General features: G+C 38.9%; 1 protein-coding gene across 2 annotated transcripts in view; it reads left to right on the forward strand.

Annotated features, from left to right (window-relative positions):
- Positions 1-25386, forward strand: part of PTPRO (protein tyrosine phosphatase receptor type O) — a 284178-nt gene extending 258792 nt beyond the window's left edge. For both annotated transcript variants that reach the window (XM_054445142.2, XM_054445143.2), the window contains 8 exons: positions 6813-6903; positions 8001-8077; positions 8660-8794; positions 9641-9763; positions 14878-15032; positions 17422-17557; positions 23141-23261; positions 24281-25386. In XM_054445142.2, the coding sequence (XP_054301117.1) occupies positions 6813-6903; positions 8001-8077; positions 8660-8794; positions 9641-9763; positions 14878-15032; positions 17422-17557; positions 23141-23245 (822 nt within the window). In that variant the 3' untranslated portion in view covers positions 23246-23261; positions 24281-25386. The remainder of the gene's footprint in view (positions 1-6812; positions 6904-8000; positions 8078-8659; positions 8795-9640; positions 9764-14877; positions 15033-17421; positions 17558-23140; positions 23262-24280) is intronic.
- The last annotated feature ends 2027 nt before the right edge of the window (positions 25387-27413 follow it).

The raw sequence follows: 27413 nt of genomic DNA on the forward strand, positions 1-27413 counted from the left end.
ATGGATAAATGAATACATTTAGTCTGACTTCATGGGATTTATAAGGGAGTTAGAAATGTGCTAAACTAGGAATCTAAAATCCAGAATCCTCACTACAGTGTCGCTACTAATTAACATTCTAAAAAACATGTTTTTTTCTTAACCAATTGATATATAATGAGTTTGGGGTGGGTTTGGGGGTGGATGATGTATTAGCTACAGATTTTTTATGTAGTGAACATGCTCATGTATAAGTTTCAATTTATCCAACTACTTTGTTGGAATAATTCCTATGGATTGAAACTGCCCAGGCAAAGTATATGCAAAATCTGCATTTAGAGTAAATTTCCCATAAGCGGAGTAAGTTTTCCCAGTGTTTGAGTGTTCCCCACTTCCTAAAACTATACAAACAGTAGATATCAACATTAGTAATCATTGATAATGTAATATTACAAAGAAATTGCTTTCTCATCTGTTAACATTAAGCTACATCATCTTCATATAGCACTATTAGTCATTTGTGTTATTTCATTTTCCTCTGTTTCTTTTATTTTCATGTACCTTATAATCTTCATCATTTTGTTACTGATTTCTAACAGCTGATTTATGATTAAAGAGGTTAACATTTTGTGAAGGGCTGAACATGAAATACCATTTTTTTCTCATTTTTTTACATTGGGGTCTTATTTGGAGTTTGTACAGAAGTTGTGTATTGAAAAATAATCATGTTCTGCTTTTTTTTAAGTACATTTTCTCATCACCTTAGTTTCTTTATGTATACAATGGGTGAGTTGAAGTAGATCAATGGTTCTCAACTGGACAAGTACCAGTCAGCCCCCAGATGAAATTTGAAAATGTGTGGGAGTGTTTTTGGTTGTTATAATAGCTTAGGAAGAGGATGCTAACAGCATTTTATGGAAGAGGGATGGGGCGTTAAACGCTCTTCAAAGAGTGGGACATTCCCGCACAATGGAGAATTGTCCTAGGCCGAAAGTGTTTGATTGAGAAATATGGGTTAAATATGGGATGAGGCTACAACCAAGCTTTATAACCCATGTGTATTAGTTAGGGTTCTCCAGAGAAACCAATGGGATGTTTATATAGAACAAATATGATGTATATATAGAGAGATCTATTTTAAGGTATTGGCTTTTGAGGTTATGGAGGCTGGCAAGTCTGAAACCTGAAGGGCAGGCTGGCAGGCTGGAGATCCAAGGAAAAGTTGAGGTTGCAGTTTTGAGTTTGAAGGCAGTGGGGAGGCAGAATTCCTCCCTCCTTGTAGGACCTGTCTCTTCTCATCAGGCCTTCAAACTGACTGGTTGAGGCCCAGCCACATTACGTAGCATAATCAGCCTTCCTCAAACTCTACTTACATAAATGTTAATCACATATGAGAAAAACACCTTCACAGCAGCAGACTGGTATTTGGCCAAGCAACTGGACACTATACCCTAGTCAAGTTGACGTATAAAATTAACCATTACACCACGATTTTAAGGTCTTTAATATTGTTATTTATTATGATGCTCTCTTCATACATTTCTATTCTTAGAACATTATTGGTCATATATGTAATTAATTGGGTGGTAAGTCCTGACATTATTTACATATTCTGGTGGGAAAATACAACTTACTCTCTAGGGCTCTGTTTTAAGTCACAGGCTTAGACTGTATGTTTTGGACTAACATTTGCTCAAGCAGTGGCCTACTGGTCTAATTTACTTCCTTCTTCATTTGACAGACTTCAGATATTACCAGTCCTCAGTCCCATTCTGCCCCCTACATCCTCAGGGTCAGTGTCAGGGTTTCCTCATCAATTTTCATAGAAGTATTGTACTCCCATGCCTGATTTCAGGACGTATGCTGGACCTTTCACATGGCAGCCCCCAAATTTTTTTGAAATATATTGATAGTTAATTGAGACTTAAGGAAAAAAATGTTCCTAGCTCTAATGAGAATTCAAGAGGGTATGAGATGGCTGAATCACCTTGGTCTAGATAATTCCAGCAGCTGAACTTTTACTTGTTCTGTTTTTATTAATGCCTAGTATTTGTATTCATTTTGATGCTGACATTGAAATATCACATTCACATTGAGAAATCACATCATTTATAAGCATTTTGCAAATTGAAACTAATGTCTGGATTTATATATGCTACCAATACAGCTATAAGTCAAACATGAAGCTATATGAGTTACTAATTTGTGTTTACTGAATAAATTTCTTTTTTACTCTGAATCTGATTTTAAATCTGCTAGAAAGAATGATTATCCTTCTGATAAAAATATACACCTTTCCTTTAAAATCTGGGGACCCAGTGATTAAAATAGGTTCCTCATTTTTTATGTTTCACATGGGAAAGATTTTGAAGAACCAGACTTCATAGCTGAAATGTGAGAGCCCAGAAGACATATCACATATTGCTCATTCTGCTATTAATGTCTGTGCTTAGTGTTTGATCAGGATACTAGTAAAGGCCCTCACCATCTCTGTTCAGAATGTGGCTGCAAAGATCAAAACAAAATTACAGAACTGGCCATGCAGTTCACAAGAGGTGACCTTTGATTTCTAGTAGTAGCTTTTACTTGCTATAGATGGAACCTCTTCTGTCAACACCACCGGCACATTGTTTCTCCTCACTTTTTCCACCCCTATGGACAAGTAATCTAGTAATCTTAGTATCCTTTGAATAAACCCCCTTTCCTTTAGTCTAAAGTAGTTTGAGCTATGTTTTTGTCACTCACAGCTAAAAGAATATGTTTACTAGAAAATGACTTGTTGGATTTTTTATAATCACCTAATTCAGAAACAGTAATAGTTATGCTTGGGTTTCAAGACATAATGTCCACCCAATCCCAAAGCAAACACCGAAAGCAAACTGTCACCTGCTGACATTGTTACAAACCCTAAGACCAGAATACAGATTGTGCTCTCCTCAGAAGATGATGTTGCAGGTTAAGGGCTGAATATTTGTGGCCCCCCAAAATTCCTACGTTTAATCCCTAACCCCCAATGCAATGGTATTTGGAGATGGAGCCCTTGCTAAGTAATTAGGATTAGATAAGCTCATGAGGGTGAGGACTTCATGGTAGGATTGTTGCAGGACTTTTCCTTAGTTCAGCTAAAGATGAAGTCCTTGTCCATCCCACAGCCATGAAAATTTAGATTCACAGGCAGTTTGGAGGGTGAGTAAAACAGGGTTTTACTCGGTGAAAAGGAAGAAAAGGGAGAAACAGAGACTTTTACTAGGCTGGAGTCCCTACTACAGCACTTCCCACCGGCAGCTTGAATCTCAGGTTCCACACAGGAAGAGGAGAGGCCAGGCTCCTTCCCCACTGCAAACATGGTGAACTTCCCCGAGGCTCCACCTCTGTGAGCAGGCTAGTTGGAATTTCTCCAAGGACCCCCTCCCACCTGACTGTCTCAGGATTAGCCAAGACAAGATGCCTTAGAATGAAATCTACCTGTTGCCATCTTGATCTTGGACTTCCCAGCCTCCAGAACTGTGAGACATTAATCTCTACTGTTTAAATTATCACTCTATGGTGTTTTGTTATGGCAGCCCAAGCCAACTAGTGTAATGTATATGCTTGTGCTTTGCTTTCCAAGACCTGTATGCTTCAAACACAGCCAACAAAACGTAGCCTGCTATCGGGTTTGGGTGACCGTATTAGTTCCTATGGCTGCCATAACAAATTATCACAATTGTCATGGTTTAAAACAACAGAAATTTATTCTTACAATTGCAAAGCCAGAATTCCAAAATCAAGGTGTCAGCAGGGCCACACTCCCCCGAAGACTCTAGGGAAGAATTTTTCTTTGCGTCTTTCAGCTTCTGTTGGCCACAGCAATTCCTTGGCTTGCAGCTGCGTAACTCTGCTCTATCTCCATCTTTACATGCCTTTTCCTGTTCTCCAGGATGATCTCATCTCATGTTCTTTAACTTAATTACAACTGCAAAGACACTTTCCCCAAATCAGATCACACTCACAGGTTCTGGGGGTTAGGACGTAGACGTTTCTTTTTGGGGATCACCATTCAACCCACTACAGATGACTGTATATCCTAGAAAAAAAGGGTGATAAATTATATTTAGAAACGAAACTGACAAAAGAAAATTCAGAAATGATTTATGTGGGTTTCAGGTCCATCACTCCATACTTTGTCTTCATAAAGATTTAAGCCAGTGGAATTTCCATAAGGTTGGAAAGAAAATAACTTCAAAGCTGCTGAACTGGAAACTTAATATTTTATTTTCCACTTAGTGACAGGCTAAATTACAAAGGCTGCAAAGCATACTGTGTTTACATGCAGTTCCCACTTCGCCGCAATTCAACTTTGGCAACTTCCACTTACAGTGTTCAGCCAATTAAACCTCTCTTATCAACTTAGCTATTTACAGCAGGAAGGCAACACACAATTAAAGTTCTATCAGTTAGTCAGCTTCCACATGTGCTCAAACGCTCAGCCTCAATCTGTTTCCACTGTTCCTTTTGTATCTGAGGCCTTTTCCCGTGGCTTATCAGTCTGTCCCCAAAGCAAGAGAATTGGGGGAAGAGCTGTTGGTCTGCTGGCATAAATGGCAAAGGAGGAAGAAATTATGGAGGCAGGCAAAGCAAAACAAAGAATCATCACAAAAATATTTCACAATGATTATCAATAGTGTTGTATTGGTATTTGTTGAGTTAAATTATTCCATTCGATAATCACTATAAAAAAAGGAAGGTATGGAGAAATTACTAGCCTTATCTTACAGGTAATTAAACCGAAGCTAAAAAGAGTTTAATTACCCTTCCAAGAACATAAAGTTTATAAGTGGCACGTCAAAATATGTGAGATATTTTGAAAAAATATCTATGCAGGCATTTTCTAAAGGAGGTAGATTTCTGAAATAATTTAAGCAATGGAAGCATCATTTAAATAAGCTTATAACTACCAAAAGGAACTAACCTAAACATCACACTGATTTAGTTGAAATTTACTAAAAATAAGTTGTTTCTTACAAGAAAAATATAGTCAACCTTTGAATACCCTTTAAAATGGAACACTCAGCTATAAAATAACAATGGGAAGCATCTGCCTAAATATATTTGGCAAGTAAGTGCCTGAGATGGAAAAAACCCAATTTTGTGAGTTGAAAATCAAATGTAACATAGTTTGTATATAAGACTGACATCAACTTAGTCCAAAGAACTTCAGATATTGTCATCCTGAAAAGCCAAGAGATGAGGAATCAAAAGAAAGAAATCTGGGCAATTTTTGTTGGTTCATCCATGTTGGCTACAGTCAGGCAACCCAATGCCATTAAGCACAAGGTAATTTGCCACCAAGGGTCTTCTATTTAAAAGCATCAGAAGACCCAATAACTTGATTAATAAAGCATGTGCTTTGCAAAGAGCACTTGAATAAAGACACAAAGGGCATGAAACAGATATCCCTATTCAATCCTAGAACGTGGTCAAATGGCTCCAATTCTCTTCAACAGTGTTAAAAGACTCTCAGAAATTCTTCTCCTAGGGAAGTATTCCTCCAGCTTTGATTCCTTGAAGTAATAATTGGGAGGAATTATGAAGAGTAAAACTTGTGCTCAATATTAACATTCTATAAATGTAAATAAAATTTATAACAAGTGATTTTTGCCTCACTTAGTAGTCTTACAGAAAGGTGCACACTATGTGGGTAATCCCACTTATACACAATTATGTACACTGTTTACTAACATTCCTCTAAAATTTGTATAGGAATATAACTAGATCCACTGCATTGGTTGCACATTGTACAACTCCAGTGAACACCATTCATATAGACCACAATGTGAATGATGCCTCCAAGAAATACAGGTGGCCTGATCATAATCCCCCTGTTTCCTGTAAGACACATGGCATAGCAACTTAGAAATTCCCCTTTCCCCATAACATACCATTTTTGAAGTGTGACAGTTATTTATATAAAAATTTCTCATCAGTCCACCTTCTGAAATGAGGTTTATAAGAGTACCAATATATGCAGGCAGATATTTGGATGTTCTTATTCTCACTGAAGGATTTTCTCCAACAACTACAGATCCATCTTTATGTTTGAGGTTTCATTACCAGATATTTAGTGACTGTTAATCCCATACTTTGTAACATGGAGATTGTTCCCTACTCATTCCTCACTATTTTTTACTACTTTCTCTAAGGCTCATTGCCTACAAGAAAAAAAACCTAGATTTCTTCAGAGAATAGGAAATATTTATACAAATCGCATAAACTTAAGTTACTCCATTCCTCCAAAAATCTGAAAAGCATTTTTATTTTCAAATATTTCATACCCTGAGTTTTATACATATACTTCTTACTCCTCCAAATGACCACTAAGTTATCCAAGGTATTTAGTGTTGTATTAGATAGCTATTACCACAATAATGCTGTATAAGAAACAACCTCAAAATCTCTACATAACATTTACTTTTCTCATTCATGGGTCTGTGGAACAGCTGGGACAGTTCTGCTTCAGGCTGTGGGTCAGAGTCAGGTCTGCCCTATGTGCCGCCTCATTCTGGGACTAGCAGCTTCCCTGGGCATGTCCTTTTCATGGCAGATGGCAGACACACAAGAGGGCAAACCAAACAAGCAAGTGCATTGAAAGCTTCTGATTGGACTTGATTTCTACCTAAGATCATTGGCCAAAGCAAGTTGACAATAGTGGGGTGGAGGAGTACACTCCGCCTCTAAAGGGAGCTACTTGCAATGTCGTATAGGAAACGGCTTGTGAGCAATAAACCAGTGTGAACAATAATCCAATTCACACCATCTATGGAAATCTCAAATCCATTCTCTGTCCTTTACAGGAGTTGAAATTGATTGGACTGGATATCCCACACTTTGCTGCAGATCTTCCACTGAATCGATGTAAAAACCGTTACACAAACATCCTACCATGTAAGATCGTCAATTGTGCCAGTCATACTCATGTCTTAAGGGTTGATGGACTGTCATTGCAGATTAATCAATTTCACCAATCTCTGGCCACACCCATTTGTGGTCCGGATCTCAAGGCCAAGTCTGAGATTGCATTGATCTCACTCTGCTTTGATGTCTTTAGATCTTAGCATATGGAGGAAGATTTAATTATAGTGCTTTTAAATGAATTGCATCAGAACAAAAAGACGGACCATTTGGCCCTTTAGAGATTAAAGAGCCATAGTCAAATTGGGGATTGGATCATTTGTACTCTCATAAAATATTTTCAGCCAATTCATTGATAATGGAAAGAGGCAAATGGAAAGGCAATGCAGTATATTAAAATGCCTTCTCTAACTTCTGACAAGTTATATAGTTGCTTAGCATTTTGTAATAAAAAGCAACATTCAAGAAAAAAAAGGTAATATAAAGCACTTACAAAACAATTAAAATACATTCCAGTTTAGATTTCACTTTTCTTTCTGCTACATGCTGTGGGAGCTAGGCACGAATGGAAAAGTGAGAAGAGAAAGGCTGAAAAAGCTCTAGAAAGAGAAGTCTCTTCTTGATATGGTTTCTTGATGAAATTAGATATATTATCATAGTAACACTTCACATCTGTACACAGTTCAGAAATTGCTTCTTTCATTTAATGTCCACCTACAAAAGAAACCCATGCATCTTCTCTTCTCTTGGTCTCCTTAAAGTCGTGAACACTCTGGATATCTCTAGGTGAAATGAAAATCGTGTGCTTAGGCTACATACTATAGCTGTCTAATCAATCTCACAGATACTGTAGTTCCTGAAATACTCTGAACAACCCCTAAACAATCCTGGAAACAATTCTTTCAAGGACAGGAGAGCTGGTAGTGAAAAAAAATAGTGGTTGGAAAATATTCACTTATTTACTTAAACAACAAACCAAAGTTGAACAATGGCTAAAATATCAGGCTAACAATTATTATCTACCTACTCTGTCACTGACTGATTTAACTTAATATTGGATAGAGAGGGCCAAAATAATTTTTCCTTCCATCCTGAATTTTAATATTTTTTTTTCTCCTTATCCTCTATAGATGACTTCAGCCGTGTGAGATTAGTCTCCATGAACGAAGAGGAAGGTGCAGACTACATCAATGCCAACTATATTCCTGTAAGTAGAAAAAAAAAATCAGGCATCCCAATGCTAACCCAGCCAGAGAAAGACTAGCAGGGCTATATGGATGTGTCAAACAGTTCAAAAGAGAGCCATTCCCAACTCAGCAATTGAATTCTAAAAAGTTTGCATTACTCTGTTTCATAATAAAGAATAGAAAGAAAAAGCCCATAGATTAGTAATGTCTCTATTTCTTTATAAAGGACCAGTGAAACGGAAAGTAGAAAGGCTAAAGATCACCACTCTTGTGTTTAAATTTCACCTTCAGCAACCAAATTCAAAGGGTTCCACCCTAGCACCTGCACTTTTAAAATATAAAGATAGTTATTATTGTCATAAAAAGGTGTGGATGTGATTTTTACAGCCTTCTGGAGAACAATGCTCACAATCACACAGACTAATTATGGTCAGTTACTCTGATAGCCTCTTTGATTAAAACAGGAGAAAACATTACATAGGTGTGTGATCCTTTGCCAATTTTATCACCAGTAAATTTTCAGTTTTTTTCCCATAGGCCTGGAGCAGCATTTGGTGTTGACAGTGTCTGGTTAGGTGATAATTTTGTCACTTATCTTTCAGGGATACAACTCACCCCAGGAGTATATTGCCACCCAGGGGCCACTGCCTGAAACCAGAAATGACTTCTGGAAGATGGTCCTGCAACAAAAGTCTCAGATTATTGTCATGCTCACTCAGTGTAATGAGAAAAGGAGGGTACGTACTTACTGAAGCTGCTCCCACTTAGCAGCAAAACCTGCCCCAGCCACTGCCGTTGATGAAATGCTTGCTGTTTTCAAAGTCAAATAAAACATAGAGACAAATCACTAAATTTAAAACATTGTATTCGGGAAGCAAGAATTACAATTTGGGGGTAAACACACAGACCCGGTGGTCTTTGCAATGTCCAAAGGAAAAAAGAGAAGGTTGGAAGTCTTCTAAAAAGGAGAAATATTGCATATTGTTTTGCAGGAAAGTTCATTAGCACTGGTAAAGTTCTGGGGAGCTGGCAAGCTCTGATTGATGAATGGATGGTGGTGGGTAAAACTAGTCTCAGAGTCGTAACAGGCTGTTTCAGTTGCTGTTAGATAACACTGGTTTCAAGTTACTAGAGGCAGTTTCAGCAACCGGGGTTTACAGAGAATTATATTCCTGGAACAATGTTATGCGTTCTGAGGGTTTTTTTTTTTTTTTTTTTGAGACGGAGTCTCTCTCTGTCGCCCAGGCTGGGGTGCAGTGGCGCGATCTCAGCTCACTGCAAACCTCTGCCTCCCGGGTTCAAGCGATTCTCCTGCCTCAGCCTCCCGAGTAGCTGGGGCACTCTGAGTGCTTTGTCCCCTGATCCATCAACTCTGTTTTAGTTCGATATGATAAGAATGACCCAAGTCATGTGATAAGAATTCACACTATGTAGCAGAAACGCTTGCATTTGCTTTATGTTTCATCTTCACCACAGTCCTATCTAATTCTTTAGAGGTGAATACCTTTGTTTTCCCTAAGTGAGCACACTTAATTTCTTTCCTAGCCTGTTTGTTTTAAAAAATTGTTTTGTCCTCGCTCCAGGTGAAATGTGACCATTACTGGCCATTCACGGAAGAACCTATAGCCTACGGAGACATCACTGTGGAGATGATTTCAGAGGAAGAGCAGGACGACTGGGCCTGTAGACACTTCCGGATCAACTATGTAAGTCACCAAGCAGAGAGCAGGTGCTGTCCCTATGCTGACACCTGCTGAGACCAGTTTGGTCAGGGAGACCCTAACCCAGCGGCGCTAGAGGAATTACAGACACACGCACACAAATATTGAGTGTGGAGTGGGAAATCAGGGGTCTCACAGCTTTAAGAGCTGAGAGCCTCAAACAGAGATTTACCCACATATTTATTGACAGCAAGCCAGTGATAAGCATTGTTTCTATAGATTATAGATTAACTAAAAGTATTCCTTATGAGAAATAAAGGGATGGGTCTGGCTAGTTATCTGCAGCATGAACATGTCCTTAAGGCACAGTTCGCTCATGCTATTGTTTGTGGTTTAAGAACACCTTAACAAGTTTTCTGCCCTAGGAGGGCCAGGTGTTCCTTGCCCTCATTCCAGTAAACCGACAACCTTCAGCATGGGCATCAAGGCCATCATAAGCATGTCACAGAGCTGCAGAGATTTTGTTTATGGCCAGTTTTGCAGCCAGTTTATGGCCAGATTTGGGGGCCTGTTCCCAACAGACACCTACACCACCACCGCCAGGCAAGTGATGGGAGACCAACCCAATGAGCACTTTGAGCTTTGCAATGCTGCTTCCTTCAAGAGGAAAAATCCACTCTCAGTGTCATTGTTTCCCATTTCATCAGTGATGGTGTGGATGATATGGTTGGTCTGGAGAGGCTGAGAAGACGCAGTAAAAAGTCTGCACTAGTTCATCTCAAATTAGCTCAAGATCATAGAAGACACTATTAATCATCATTTATGAGGCATCATTGAGGACAGAAGTATTCTCCTTACTTATATTAATCATATATGAGTATAATTAGGGTATATAAGGCACACTTACATTTTAAATTAAATAATTAAACCCTGATTTAGTAGTTTGGGTTTTGTTTTGGTTTTTTTTTTCTTATTTTGTTCTGGTTTGGTTTTCATTATTTGTAAGGTACTTCTAGGTCTTATTAATCATAATTCCTTATCTCTCTTGAAGGGCTACTGATTTCTGATTGATAACACATCCAAAAAAAATGTCTGTTTTTCTCACAAGGCCTGCCACCTTTCTGCTGACAAGTCTCTGAGCAAACGCTAAATATTTCTGTGCCAGGCTTAGGTGCTAACATCAATTGAAGTCATGCCATTGACCTCAGCCTATAGAATATACAGTTTTTACTATTAATAGTCTTCTCCACTTGAACATGCTCTCTATGAAGACAAAATTGAATAGGAAAGCTCTCACTGAGATGTTCTTCCCTGCTTAGAAACAATCCTTTCTAATAGTTAAGGAAACAGCAAACTGTAGCCTGTGGACCAAATTTACCTACTGCTTGTTGGATAAAGCCCATGAGCTAAGAATGGTTTTTACATTTTTTAATGGTTGAAATAAAACAACTGAGCATGGTGGTTCACACCTGTAATCCCAGCACTTTGAGAGGCTGAGGCGAGCAGATCACTTAAGCCCAGGATTTCAAGATTGACTGAGCAACACAGGGAGATCCCATCTGACTAAAAATACAAAAATTAGCTGGCGTAGTGGTACACACCTGTAGTCCCAGCTACTCAAGAGGCTGAGGTGGGGGGAATGGCTTGAGCCCAGTGGGTGGAGGTTGCAGTGAGCCAAGATGGTGCCACTACACTTCAGCCTGGGCAACAAGAGCAAGACTCTGTCTCCACAAAAAAAAAAAAAAAATCAACAAGAAAAACAGTATTTTATGTGAAACGCTATATGTAAATTATGTGAAATTCAAATTTCAATGTCCATATATAACATTTTATTAGAACACAGCCTGCATTGTTTATGAATTGTCTATGACTGCTTTTGTGCTACATCAAGCTTGAGTAGCTGCAAACTATATGATCTGCAAAAACTAAAATATTTACTAACTGTCTCTTTGCAGAAAATGTTTGCTGACCCTTAAAATAGGCAATGGAAACAAAGATTGCCCATGTCAATACAACGTTAGAACTTGATACTACCTACTTATTGATATCTACAGGAGATAAATCACTTCTTAGCCATTGTTAACTGCCACTTGTTAACTGGCAGTTAACAGTGTCTTTTATGACCAGGAGAATTTAGGCAAATCCCCGTATGACTCTAACAGACTGTGTTTCGTGTTGTTTCGGTCGTTTAAAATTCACATTGCTTCCTTGTTAAGCACGTTTTTACTCAAATGCAGAGTTTCAGCTTAAGCGTCACCTCCTTTGTGGAGTCTTCTCTGGGCTTGGACACCGTTAGCCCATTCCTTCGCTGGGGCAGAGTCTTAAGCAAGCTGCTTTATCACAGCACACCATAGATAGTTACAATTCTCCCTTTTTGTGTCTGCCTCCCCAGTATACTGTGAGTTTCAGAAGCAAGTGCTGTATCCCTGTGGAACGAATAAATCAGCGAATGAATGAGTTATTTCAAAAATAATAAGGCACTTGTAAAGCATCAATAGACTTTCCATCAGAGAAAATATTTGTCAATCCGAATGCCATTTGAACTCTGTTTTTTGTTCTTAGATATTTCAATTGAAAAGCCAGTGCAAACTGATAACCAAATACAGTACAAATCTGTCCCTAGGTTTGCACGTAGGAGAAAAAATTTCTGAGCACAAAATAGGGTCTGTTCCATTGCCTATTCTGTTGACAAAGAAGAGTCACATAGATTATTGCATGGTCAGTACTATGCTTCTTGTCCTTGGTCTTAAGTGATGACCTATCTTTCAATGACAATCATGTGAAGGACTTGAAAAATAGGAATAAAACATTGAACAGTGGTGTTTGCTTGTAAGAGATTTACTTGTTACAAGCATCTGGTACCACAGTGCCCCCTTTTGGCCATAAGCATAATGAATCTAAATGTTAAGCTCCTACAATGAAGGCTAAATTGCCCAAAGAACATTGTGCTGTGTCTAATTAATATATTTTTCAATTTGTTTCATTTTTTGTTTATACCCTTCTTTATCCATTCCATATTGATATGTGGAAACTTTCCAATTATAAAAAGATAAAATTACATAAATAAGGAACTCAAGGTAAGAGAAATTTAGGAATAGCTAAGTAAGATAAAATCAGAAGAGTTTTCTCCTTTAACAAGAAAGGAGAAAAATGACAATAACACACAACTTGTCATTTTTGAGCTAAAAATTTCAAATTTCTACTATTTGAAATTTGGCATGAACTGAGTGAGAGCTGGAGACTAAAGATCATCAAAAACATGTTTGTTGCCAGGGACTTTGTGCCTTGCTATTCAGCTCACAGGGCTGACCCCAGTTCCAGGACCCCTGCCTTGTAGCTGGGGAGAAACTAACTACAATTTAATGATTTCCTGATATTAAATCACCTTGCACTTTTTAACTGAATACATTTTCACTTCAACCGTACTGGAATATATATATTGGCTACAATGTACACATGTTATACAAATTATGATCAGCATTTGAACAGGGCAAGGATTTTCCTGAACTTTCCTGGCAACTAAAGTTATCTGGTGGCTGAGTATTCTTAAATCCTCATGATGTTGAATAAGTAAATTATTCTGCACAATTCATTATGCCCAAGATAGTTTCTCAACATACTTCCTGAAGAGAGCAGTGAGGGTAGCCAGTGTCTTTGTAGACTTCATGTTCTGTGTGTCTAAGCCAGAGCCCTTGAACATAGTAGGGATGCACTGCACGCTGCTGGAGATATATTAGGTGCCAAGGGTACAATGGGTGTAGGGGAGGTGATAACTTATGTATATTTAAACAAATCTTACATATTTATTTATACATTTTATTTATGAATTGTCCTTATACATTTATTTTCTGCCCAAGACCACTGACTCTTTGAAATTCATTTCTCTTTTAATACTTGAACTTAAATTTTAGCTCAAAACTGACAGCGAGGCCAAGCTTCCTTCCTTCCCAGTTATGATATAGTATTCCATCCTCTGAGTGAATTCTAGGCTCTTCACAAATTTGAAGAATGAGGGATGAATCAGACCTTTATGAAGCCTGGGTTTGGGATATTTCTGATGGTTGATAACAAGTGGAGAATATATAACTCTTACAAATTAGTTGGGGCTAAAAAAAGTTGATCTGGAAAGATACACATTCTAGTTAATATGTACTCAGTTCAGAGAGAACAACAATATATTTGATGTATGGGTTAATAGGAATAGGTAAATATATAAGTTATACTCACTTACTAGGGACTCCCAGAATCAACCATACAATTGCACGGAGCTGGATGACAGTGAGGGATAGTAATGAGGTACTAGTAAATAGTAATATCACACACATGATTACACTTAATCCACACAACAACTCTAGTTATAAGTATCATTAGGCCACTTTTAGATATGAGAAAACTGAAGCTCAGTGAGTCAGGTCCTCTAGTATCAAAGTCCAAGACAAGGATTCTCATATAAGTGATTTTGTGAAAGTGCATTCTTAGGGAAAGCCCATAAGGGAGCAAGGGAAGCAGATTGACAGAGAAGAAGCCCTACAGAGCATTCAGCTGAAATCTCACCTGTGCTGGATCCCACAGACAGTGCTGGGGTATGAACAGCACCATGGTACTGTCTCACTCTGAAAAAGGCTGGATTTTTATACCCCACAGTTAGTCAATCATTAGCTGTGGGCTGCCCTCAGCAGGAGAACGCAACCTCTTAGGCATTTTCTATCGAGGCAGCTCTGTGCAGTGGAAGGCAACTATCAAGAGATGGGTACTGCTGTGCTGTTAGCAGCAACTGGGAAAAGTGTGTCCCAGGCTGGCAAAGTGTATCTAAAGGGCACCAACAGCACTTTCTACAGTGTTTAATTCATTAGCCAAAACTGATGCAGCTTCTAAATGACAGCCAGGATGCAAACCCTAATCTGCTTAAGTTTTGTCCTTAATTACACAGGTACAGATTAGCCTACTTATCCTACTATTTGAAGCTTTATACAATTAGTGTGTTTTTTTTTTCAATACCTATTTTATGCCAGATATGGTGCTCAAAGCTGGAAAGGAAAGTGTACTGACCAGGAGTGGAACATGGCTCTACCTTTTTGCATGCTTAACTAGCGGAGTCCTGGGTCATCCTAACAGTGAACTGAAAAATTAATGCTTGTTTTTGGCTTTTTTCTCTAAAGGCTGATGAGATGCAGGCTGTGATGCATTTTAACTACACTGCATGGCCTGACCATGGTGTGCCCACAGCAAATGCTGCAGAAAGTATCCTGCAGTTTGTACACATGGTCCGACAGCAAGCTACCAAGAGCAAAGGTCCCATGATCATTCACTGCAGGTAACCTCATCAACTGCATTTTCTATTAAATATTAGGAGTTGGTTTTGTAAGGGGAATAGCTCACCATTCCATAAGCCCTTATCAGATTTAGTTTAAAATTAAATAAACTCTGATGTTTTTTAAACTACGATTAATTGATGTCTCACTATATATAATATTTATTCTGGCTTTCCTGTATCTATACCCTATAAAATAGATGTTATTATTCCAATTTTTAAATGAAAAAAATAGAAAAGGGTAGAGATGTTAAGGGATTCACACAAGTTTCATGCAACTAGAACATGGAGGAGTTAGTATTCAAATCCAGGCATGCCAATCTGCAAAGATCATGCCCTTAATATGTGACATTATCCTACTCCATCAAGGATTCTGGGTAGTTACAACATGGACAAATACAAAGTCAAATTATAGAAAGCTGATCACAGCTTGACATAATATAAATAGGCATAAAAACTAGAAAAGGAAAAGAAAAATGAAAATATTCAGCTTATGAAGATAAACATATTTGCTATGGTTCCTCTTTGGCATTGTCTCTTAAATTTTCAGACAGTAGCATGAAAAAGGATATAGGATATAAAAAAATCAAGGTCCACACTAATTCCCAACAGGAAAAGTTATCATTAAATTTAATTTGTTCTTCCTACTGTACGAACAGAGCTCCATCAAAATCTATCTCTGTGATACAATATTGCTTTAAAATCCTTATGCAACCTCAAAAGAACAGGGGACATAAACGTGCTCCAATGGCATGTGAGAGGTGGCAGTGGGATGAAGTTGTGAAGGGAAGCATTGGCAGCCATGCCAACCTAAGCAAATAAATCTACAATCCCAGACCTACTGCCTTGGCCCTTGTGAATTAGAATGACTAGAATGAGGATGTATGTGTGTGCATTCATGTGTGTTTGTGTGGAGTGTGTGTCTCCCTGGAAAGGAAAATGCTTCATAAGCTACCAAGTTTCTGTTTAGGGCAGATATTGTTGCTGTCAATCCACTGCAGGCATTCACAGGTTAAAAGATGTGCTTTAGCAGGTAAGATTATCTGTTCTCAAAATGGTTCTTTTCAAGAGCAGAAAATGAAGCTCTTCAACTCTGGGGTCAAACTCACCGATTCCTTTCATGGAAGATAGTAAGTGCAGTTCTGGATATGACTTTACAGGTGCTCACCCAATGGCAGATCATTTTATCTGAGAAATCCTGGGAGGGAAGAGTTGTCTAGTAGAAAAAGCAACCTTAAACTCAAGGTTTATAGAGTGGGATTTTTCTAGCAAACTTTCCATATAAATTGGCTTGAACTTTCTCTTTTCCCATCATTTCACAGTGATTCAAAGCTAAGAGCCATTTGGCTCTTTATTGAGGATTGGAGGGAAAAAAGGGCTGACTTCAACACATAGAACTAGGGACTGTGATGGGCAGTTGGTCAGCGCATGTCAGTCCACTTCCACCTGTGCCCTGAGCACTGGGATTGGGGTACTGGCTGAGACTGGGTCCAAATTTTTCATTTGATTTTAAGGCAACTATTTCAAAGGTCCCTGTGAGATGGAAGCAGGCCCAGGACCCACTGAAAGGGCAGGCGTGCTGTAAGGCAGGTCTGGGGTGGTGAACTGAACTTAGGGTTGAAGATACACAAATCTCTGTGGTCCCAGACCTAGAGTTATGGTATGGACATCTCCACTGGACTTTTGAGCTGGTCTGAGGGCTTAACTCTGATGCTGTTCAAAAGACCGGGTATTGTTTATGTGTATCAGCTCTCTGAATTCAGAAATCAGTTCCCGAGAGTACTCAACATGGAATCCCTACTTTTCTGCAGAAGCAGAGACCCCGAAAAAGGGTGTGGCCAATGCAGTGCAAATCTCTCTCAGGAAGGTAGCCATGATACTCAGAAATGTGACATTAGAAGGAACACCAACCACAGCTGCATACTTAAAAATCAGTTAAGTGGAAAATATTGTCAGGAGCTTAGTCTTCTTTTCTCCACAAGGGTACTATTTGTAGTTTTTTAGAAATCATCAGTTTCATTTCAACAGTAAAGTAGCACCATCTGGGCTGGCCGAGGTGGCTCACGCCTCTAATCCCAGCACTTCAGGAGGCCGAGGTGGGAAGATCACCTGAGGTCAGAAGTTCAAGACCAGCCTGGCCAACATGGCAACTCCATCTCTACTAAAAATACAAAAATTAGCCAGGAATGGTGGCACATGCCTGTAATCCCAGCTACTCGGGAGGATGAGGCAGGAGAATCACTTTAACCCAAGAGGCAGAGGTTGCAGTGAGCCAAGATCATGCCATTGCACTCCAGCCTGGGCAACAGAGCAAGATTCCATCTCAAAAAAAAAAGAGGGGGGGGGAAGAAACACCATCTGAATAATGTGCCATCGGAACATTCTTTTGCAGTGCTGGCGTGGGACGGACGGGAACATTCATTGCCCTGGACAGGCTCTTGCAACATATTCGGGATCATGAGTTTGTCGACATCTTAGGGCTGGTGTCAGAAATGAGGTCATACCGGATGTCTATGGTACAGACAGAGGTAGGAACATAATCTATATGTATTTTTAAATTTTCCCTGGACTGAAAAACTTAACCATTATTCAATGATATGCTTCAAAACAATTCTCTCAAACTTCTTTGTATCTTTCTTTCCCATTTTCTTATTGTATATGTTCAAACTGCTTTGAGGCATAAAAGAAATAGACACTAGCCTCCAGAAATCCATTTGACGTATAGTGATTATACTTTTATTGGCATCATAATTCAGAGTGCATGGGTAGATTAGTAAGAGTAAGACCCCTTTGAACAGACTCAGAGTCAGTTGCAGATAACAGCCATCCTGGGTAAATGCCACCAAATAGAGACTGTAGAACTGGTGCAATTTGATTTATATTTGAAATGTTGGATTTGATTCAATACATTTGTCATTAGTTTATCCTCCGTGTGACTCTATCTCAATTCACTTTTGATGATGATTAGAAGTTGGATTTGAGCTTTCTGTCCCTTTTATGATTTTAAAGATTCCCAGTCTCCAACCTACCAGCATTGCCAGTTCCCTTCATCTCAATGATGAAGATTTATTATTTTAACAACATGGAAGCATCCCCTGAAATGAAATATCCAACAGTGTTACGTGCTCCGTCTTCCTCCTCTTCTCCCGAGTCCTCCCTCCCTGAAAGCCTGAGGATGCACTTAGTCTGGAGCGGCAACTCAAGGCAACGCCGGCAGACAGCACAGCCTGCCTCAGAGCAGCCGTGGGTGTGTACCCCTGTGGGCGCAAAAAGCCAAGTACAACAGCTTGTTCATAAGCCTCATCACCCAGCCATACTCGCGACTTCTTAGCTTCAGTCTTACAATAATCCTTTTTCTCAAAGAGTGTGTGTGGGTGGAACACTTGGGTAGAACACAACCTGGCCCGACCTGTTAGGAGGATATTTTTAAAATGCTTTGGTCTTCCTCATGCTTTTCCTACCCAGCACCACTAGATGTCAGTATCACTTCAAAAGCCTAGAGTAATGGCGGCCGTCTCAGCTGTTTCTGTTTTCCCCCTCCTTTTACTTTTCTTTCCTCCTACCTCCCCATTCTTATCTGACCAATTTTTGGCAAGGCTGTTTCAATACATTCATTTCTGAACTACAGCAGGATCATATCACTTGGGAAAGAGTTATCCTCGTTAATATTCAGACCTCCCATTGATAATTAGGAAGCAAGTCCAGTTGGTTTCCTCACTTGGTTTCAATCATGCTGCCTAGTAATTTAGCGTGGTGGGGACATCAATATCACTTTTTAATCATAAGTTTAAAATGTCTGGTTTCCCAGAGGAGTCCACTGTCTGGTGAGTAAACAGTGCTTTATTAATCAGTCCATATTTTTGGCTTTTACTTCCATAAATTTGCACCCTGATATGTGATTAAAACTCCCCGTTATGTATATGAATCACCAAGCTTCAAAGAGCCACACCTTATTTTAAGTATTTTGTATTTAATGAATTGTCTCCTCAATTTACTTAATTCGTACCTTTTAAAACTTCATAGATTTTGGGGCCAGGCGCAGTGGCTCACAGCTGTAATCCCAGCACTTTGGGAGGCTGAGGCGGGCAGATCACCTGAGGTCAGGAGTTGGAGACCAGCCTGGCCAACATGGTGAAACCCCGTTTCTACTAAAAATATTAAAAAAATTAGCCTGCCCTGGCGGGTGGGCACCTGTAATCCCAGCTACTCGGGAGGCTGAGGCAGGAGAATTGCTTGAACCCAGGAGACAGGGGTTGCAATGAGCTGACACGGTGCTACTGCACACCAGCCTGGGCGACAGAGTGAGACTCCATCTCAAAAAAACAAAAAACTTCGTAGATTTTAATTATGGCCTGTTTTCTTTTGACTTTTCTCCAACTACAGATTCTTAATGTCTTTCACATGACACATCCTCCATCCCATTTTTAGGGTCATTATCTTTCTTCGGGTGGTTATCAAGCAGCCACCATGTCGCTTTCTGCAAAGCCAAGAAAACGTTTTGTTTTCTCCCTAAATGTTTTACCCTAAATTTTGGTTGTTTCATTTGTTTATGGCAGCATTTTATGTCGATATCTCCTCGAACACGGCCTTTTTAAAATACAGTATCCCCATCCTGGCCAACATAGTGAAACCCCGTCTCTACTAAAAATACAAAAATTAGCCAGGCGTGGTGGCACACGCCTGTAGTCCCAGCTACTTGCGAGGCTGAGGCAGGAGAATCGCTCGAACCCGGGAGGCGGAGCTTGCAGTGAGCCAAGATCGCTCCACTGCAACCAGTCTGGTGACAGAGCGAGACTCCGTCTCAAAAAAAAAAACCCATAAAATAATTAAATAAAATCCATTATTAAATAATTAAATAAAATCCATTATTAAATAATTAAATAAAATCCATTATTAAATAATTAAATAAAATCCATTATTAAATAATTAAATAAAATCCATTATTAAATAATTAAATAAAATCCATTATTAAATAATTAAATAAAATCCATTATTAAATAATTAAATAAAATCCATTATTAAATAATTAAATAAAATCCATTATTAAATAATTAAATAAAATCCATTATTAAATAAATAAAAAATAAAGTGCAGTATCCCTTCCCTGAACTCTCATGGGGAGTTCAAAGTCAGTAAAGGGGGCAGAGGTCCCCCAGGTTACTTCCTTTTTCCAACTTTTCTAGCTTGACCCTTGATTCCCTCAGGACTTCATGGTGGATGTTTTCCAGTTCAAGTTATTTATCTGTGTCTTTTTTTTTTTTAACTTATGTCTAGAACATTTTGTTCATTTACCTTTATTTTTTCCTTGTTCCTCTGCTCACCGTGGTTCATCCCGTATTTTGAATACAGATTGATCTGCCTAAGATTCTCCTTAAGCCCATTCACATTCAAATTCTGCTGCCAGGTCACAAAAGTTAACAAGGAAAGAACAAAGTAAAAATTAAAAAAAAGCTTATTCTTTTCACATGTATGATCCTAGAGTACTCCTTTGACACTAATGATTTTCAAGAGAATGAAATGATTCTCCAGTTGAGCTCTGTTTTTATGTATATAATCAAGCCACATAGACCATATTTCCTCCCATCACTGGTATCTAATTTTCCAGCCTTCTCTACATTGCCTTGACTCCACCATTCCACCTCACCCAAAAAATTGCAGAAGTAGCTGATAGGATGAGCCATGTCTCCAGGTGCAACATGCTGCCTGGACTGCACTGTGACCTGCCCTCTTCCTCTTCCTCACCTGACCAGACACACTTCATAGACTTCTTCACGCAAGTACAGGCGTATTTAGAAAGAATGCCAGACCCTGGGGGGAGGCCTGAATCTCCACTTTACTGCTGCGCAAGTCACGTCACCTCTCAAGGCTCCCATTTCTCTTCTGTAAAATATGAATGATAACTTTCACTAATTTTTGTAAAGTAGACATGATGGGAAATAATATAACCTAGATAAGTGCTGTGAAACTGTGAAGTGCTACTTATGAATGATGTTCTCCTCTCTTCTATTTTTATCGAATATTTTGTTTGGTTTTCCTCTAATATCCTTCCCTAGAGGTCAGTTGGAGCTTTGCTTTGAGCAGCCCATCCTCCTGATCTGCAGTTTGGATTTTGGGACTTTCAAGGACAAGTCCCTCCATAAATAGTCTCTATTTACTTTTCTTGTGGTCTTTCTGTTTGGTTGTTTTTTGTTTTGATACAAAATGTAGCCACTAAGCAGATGCAGATTGAATGTCCAGGCAATCTCTGGTCTTATCTATTCCCTGTGTTGACATAACACCAGAAACAATGGATTAGGTGTCCATGTGTGACAACCACAAGGGGTAGCTCAGCCACTGATAGGATACCATCACCGCAAAAGGGAATATATTTTCTCCAAACCGTGTTGAAAAATACAGGTTAGGCTGAGGTGTCAACCCAGTGATGTTTGAAATATTAATTTTGTTTTTTGTATGAAGTTGTTACACAGGAAGCTTCTTAAAATCCTATGAATATTTTGACCGGATCTCATTTAAATGTTATTTCTAGTGGTATTACTTATAGAGAAACTCTGGAAACAAAGAAAAAGGAGGAACACTGTGAAATTACCCTTACTTCTTGGCAGAAAGATGTATTTTGGTGATTTCATCTTGGCTTTCATTCAAGTATAACTTTTACATGATTGTGCTCATATTATGTGTATGTATATATGTATGTTACTTTACATTCTATTTACATTGTAGTTTCTCATTTAGGATCTTACTATGTAGCCTGTATAGTATCAAAAATTACCTACAACTCTATAAATCTCATTTTAAGGACAGACTAATGTTTCATTACAGATACACTATTGCATATTTAAACCAATCTCCTTTTTAGAGAACATTAAATTAGATTATTTCCCACTTTTTACTATTATCTGTGTCCACACCATTTATCAGCACTTTATTAATTCTACCTCCAGAAACAATAAGTAAAATGGACTGCCTCCACAAACTTGTCATCATTAAATATTATTCTTTTCCTTCTAGCTTTGTCCACTACATAGATAGAAAATAATTATTTCAATGTACTTTGTATTACTTGACTATTTTTGGCATATCTTAATATTTCCTCAGTTTACTTCAAAAATCATTTAATAAGCAAGCTAAGTGCTAGGCATTAGGAATAAAAAGACATAGTTTCTAACTTCCAGGGAATATTTGGCCTAGTGGTTGATGTCCTTTACTTATTTGTCTATTTGTACATGTTACTGATTTGAATGACTTTATCACAAAAATAAAGGTATCAATATTCTGTCATAATTCTAGAAAATATTTTTCTTTCCCAGTTTCTGGTTTACCCTATGTTTTATTCTTTTTAACTTTTTAAAATATACAGTAGATTGAGATTTTTATTTGTAATTTATTCTACTGCTCTTAATTTTAGAAATTCCTTTCCTAAAGTAATCAGAGAGAAATTAACCAATATTTTCCTCTATATTTTTAAAGACAATTTATTAAATTACCTGGAATTTGCTTTGGTGTATGATAAGGGGATATCCTTTTTTTTTTTTTTCAAAATAGCCCCGTGATTTGATTGAATGTTGATTTCCTTTAGCATTAATAATGATTTAATGTATAGCGTGGTGAACATAGTTCATAATACCGTATTGTATACTTGAAATTTGCTAGGAAAGTAGATCTTAAGTGTTCTCACCACACACACACACACACACACAAATATATATACATATATATATACACACACATATATATATAAAAACATATATATAATCTGGGGTGATGAATGTGTTAACTAGCTTGATTGTGGTAATCATTTCATAACATGTATGTATATCAAGTCATCACATTGTACACCTTAAATATATATAATTTTTATTAAACTGCAATAAAGTTAGGGGAAAAAAATTCCACTGTTTTTAAAAAAAAGCCATGATGTTCTAAGCTCTGTTATTAATCAAAATACTTGTACAGTTGATTCTTTGGATTTTCTAGTTATAAAACTGTGTCTCTGTAAATAATGAAAATGGTTTCCTTTAACACTAGATCTTGATCATTAAAACTGTCATAGTATAAAATATTATATCTTTGCACATGTCTGCTGTGAAACCTGTTTTTGTCTTTTGTTCCAGGAGCAGTACATTTTTATCCATCAGTGTGTGCAACTGATGTGGATGAAGAAGAAGCAGCAGTTCTGCATCAGCGATGTCATATACGAGAATGTTAGCAAGTCCTAGTTCAGAATCCAGAGCAGTAAGTGGAGAAGAGCTCGCCACGAGTGCTCAGTCTTACAACTATTAGAGGGGGACGTGATGGATGGGACAAAAGACAGCAGTAGCCATTTGTATTGACTCTGACTTCACATGAGTATTTCTTCCCAGCTCCTGGCCTCACGTGGGTGGTCACAGGGAAAAACAAGTACTGTAGCAGATCTTTGAGTTTCAGTGCACCTTGGTTGGTGTTGGCAACAAACAGGAGCTTCTACAGATCATGATGGCTTTACCTCCATTCCCTCTACTCAGAACCCTAAATTATTCTGTTATTGGATCTGTGCCTGTAATATCAGGATACTACCATCCAAATCTGTCTAGATATCTTGTGCAAATATTTTGTTGATTACAAGGGCTCTATACGGGGTGACAAAAAGACATGAGCTGGATTGGACACTCCTAAAACCAAAAACAACAGTGACAATAGAGTCTCAGGATAGCAGAGTTTGAAAATACCTTGGTCTCACCCATTATGTGAGCCCTTACTTGAGAGCTTCATGAAGACACTTGTAACATATTCAACGTCCTGTACTCCAATTTTGACTAGGAGATCAGATTTTGGAGGTGTAAGTAATCTTGGCTGAGGTAACAGTAATCTGCCCATTTAGTTTAGTAAACAGACTGTAGAGTGTCTGACTATACTGGGGGAAGAGGAGCCAATGACAGGATAGGGAGATGACAGTGGTGCATGTTGGGAGAATCATGAAAATCTGGGAAGCATATGGACCAGTAGGCAGGATAGGATTAGCACTGCACCTCTATATCCATCAAGAGAGACAGAGCGCACAATGGAGCAGGAAGGATAAAAAATAAAGAAAGACAGAGAGAAACAAATTTGCTGGGAGAGGGAAAGACATTCAGACCCACAGAAAGGAGGCAGCACACAGAGAAAGATGCACAGATCAACCCACATCTGCATGGGTTGTGAGACTGAGCATAGTGAGAGCAGTGGTGGGGCTGTGACACCAGGCTGCTTACTGTCTTTCTTTGTCTCATTCACAGGAGATGACATGATGTGCGCCCATCCTCCCTTGCTTCCAGATTGTTTTAGGGGGCCCTGATAGTCATTTTTCTAAACAGAGGCCCTGCTTTGTAATATGTGGCCAAGGAGATAATTTATCTCACAGAAGCACCGGGAAGACTTAGCCTTAAAGAGCCTACAGTGTCTTTTTGGACTCTTTCACTTCGGGACATTTAATAATGGACCAAATTCAACAGAACACCAGGAAGGTCAAGACGCTCTCCAAAGGGCAGGAAGTACAGCACTTCCGAAGAGTTTAGTTGGCCCTTTGCTGGTTGGGCTGAGTTTTTTATTTTTAAGTGTTTGTTTTTAAGTGCAATAATTTTTGTGTGTGTGTGATTCTTATCAGAAAGTTGAATTGTTTTCTGCCTACACCATTCATCAGCCCCATAACCCAGGAAGGAACAGGCATTGTTAGCATCAGATTATACCTCATTATTAAAAGGAGGCATGGCCACACATGAAGAAATGGTCATTCTACTTCAAAGAAATTGAGCCAGCACTATCTGTACTCCAACATTACCGGATCTGGATTGGGGAGGTTGGTCAGGGAAGAGAGGGGTTCTACCCACAGATCAACTGTGTAATCTTTTCCTATTCAAGCTATAATTCAACTTCAAAGTAGAGTAGAAAAAAAAAATTGTCTTAACTGTTCTAGTTCTTGATGGTTTTCTTCCTTATTAACAGTTGGTGTTTTTTCCTTGGCCCTTTTGGACTAATGTTACTGTCCAAGTTCTTTCTCAAGAAACCACATCTGGTTCAGAAGAGTGTCAAGTCGGACTCTTTAAACTCTGTTGCTGTCTGAGCAATCTTGGTGCCTAGACTTTGCATTGCTTGTTCTGTTGACCTGCATACATGTGAGAGCTATTTCTTTAAGAACTGTATAGGCTGTGAAAACGCACTTTCTTTCCCCCAAAGAGCTGGGAATTTATGAAGTTATGGCAATGAACTGCAGCATGCTGGGACAATTATTTGACTACATTTTTTTTGCAATATTGTCAAATGTCTCTATGGATTCTGACGGAGACTTCCTTTTGTTTTGTTATTCTTTTGGTTGTCAGTTTCATTTTAACGGTGTAACTAGTAACTTTTATTCTTCGGATTTTGTATAATTGCAGTACATGATTGTGTATTGTGACATGAATGCTGTCAAAACGACATTGATGGCATTGTGAAGCCTGTTACTTTGTGTCACTTCCTGATAAATAAGAGGTGATGACATGGATATACAACAGAAAACACTTTGAATTGAAAGTAAACACAAGCTGGCTGCTTCCTGTGGCAACTGTGGCTATTGTGAGCTTCCGTGTGTGTGCTTCCAGGAGGCTTTGCTCCTCTTCATGCACCTGACACTGCCCCTTCCCTGGCGTCCCTCCATCCCTGATCATCTTCATGAAGCCACAGATATAAGTTCAGCTTAATATTTTATCAGTGACCTTAGTGTTGGTGAAGGATGCCAAATTAACAGCTCTGCACCCCACCGTCTCTTGTCACTGAGAAGGCTCGGCCATGGCAGACCTTGGCAGAGTTTCTTGCAAGATCTGGCCAGTGAGTCTCAGTTTCACCTTGCAGGGTGAATGGCAGAGGATGCCCATACCCTGCAGGTTAACAGCTTGGGCTCCTCAGGGATTGTCAGTTCCTACTCACCTCCCTGCTACCACCTCCTCCTCTTCTTCTCACCCCCCACTCCTTTATTTCCCTTTTTGGACATTTTAATAATATATCGCACCATGCTCAGGAACAAACATGGTTAATGAAAGGTGGCAAAGGGATGTGTGACATTCTTAGATTTTCACACATGGACACTCAGGAGTGAAATGTGCAACCTTGGAAGAGCTGATACAATGTATGGTAAGCTGAAATATATTTCCAACACTGCTGCTCAGAGCATACAGAAGTTTTGCAGCCTGGAACATTGCTTCCGATGAAACAAAGCACTTCATAAATATTTTATGTTTTTCTTGAGCACCCCTTCAAGGTAGGGATCAAATAGTGCCAGATCAATTTTCCCAAAAGGAAAGAGGAAGTATCCAGAGTTTAGACTGAAGGTTCAGAGTCAAAACTACAGGAAGGTCACACTGTTCTCTGGAACACTGTTGCTCCTCAGTTTGTAGAGTTTATGATGGAAAAGGCATCAGTCTATCAAAAGACTTGATTAATCCTGATAATGACTTTGGAATTATCTCTCCTGGGTCTCAGTTAATAAACTGAAGAATGACCTAATCATAATTCCATATCTTGCAACAGGGATAAGAAGTATCAGATATGATAACTGACCCAAAGGTGCTTTGTGTCTTGTTCTCTCATGGATGCTCCGTAAAGCTACTCTAACCAGTTCTGTTTCCACACCAGGACCCAACTTTAAGCATTCAGAAGGGAGGCTTCCAGAGCCTCTGTATTATTAATTAGGGTTTTTAAAATTCATTTGAGTAATGCTTTGTTCCAAAAGAACACAGGGGCCTTAGTGCATGTGTTCATAATAGCCTGTATGGCACACAAAAAGATCTAAAAACTTGAGCATTACAAAACATTTCACTTTGAGTGCTATTTATTTTTTTTTTGAGACAGAGTCTCTCTCTGTTGCCCAGGCTGGGGTGTAATGATGCGATGGCGTGATCTTGGCTCACTGCAACCTCCATCTCCCGGGTTCAAGCGATTCTCCTGCCTCAGCCTCCTGAGTAGCTGGGATTACAGGTGCGTGCCACCACGCCCAGCGGATTTTTTGTATTTTTAGTAGAAACGGGGTTTCACCATGTTGGCCTGGCTGGTCTCAAACTCCTGACCTCAGGTGACCCGCCCACCTCAGCCTCCCAAAGTGCTGGAATTACAGGTGTAAACCACCACACCAGGCCTTAAGGGCTATTGAGATCAAATTCCTTGGCTGCAAAACATAATTTATGAAGTTAATTGAGAAACTACCATTAGGATCTAATTAATAAATGTAATAGTTGACAGCAGTATATCCATTACTTCATATGATGATTTTGTTTAACTTGAAAAGAAAAGAGTGATGGATGACAGCATTTTTTGGAAAAGCATTTTAATTCAGGGTCTACAATTTCCCACTGTAAAGACAATATTGCCTCCAAAATGTGAAACTAGAAAAGTTACTAC

This window comes from Pongo pygmaeus, chromosome 10 (assembly GCF_028885625.2).
Source record: "Pongo pygmaeus isolate AG05252 chromosome 10, NHGRI_mPonPyg2-v2.0_pri, whole genome shotgun sequence".
NCBI lineage: Eukaryota > Metazoa > Chordata > Mammalia > Primates > Hominidae > Pongo > Pongo pygmaeus.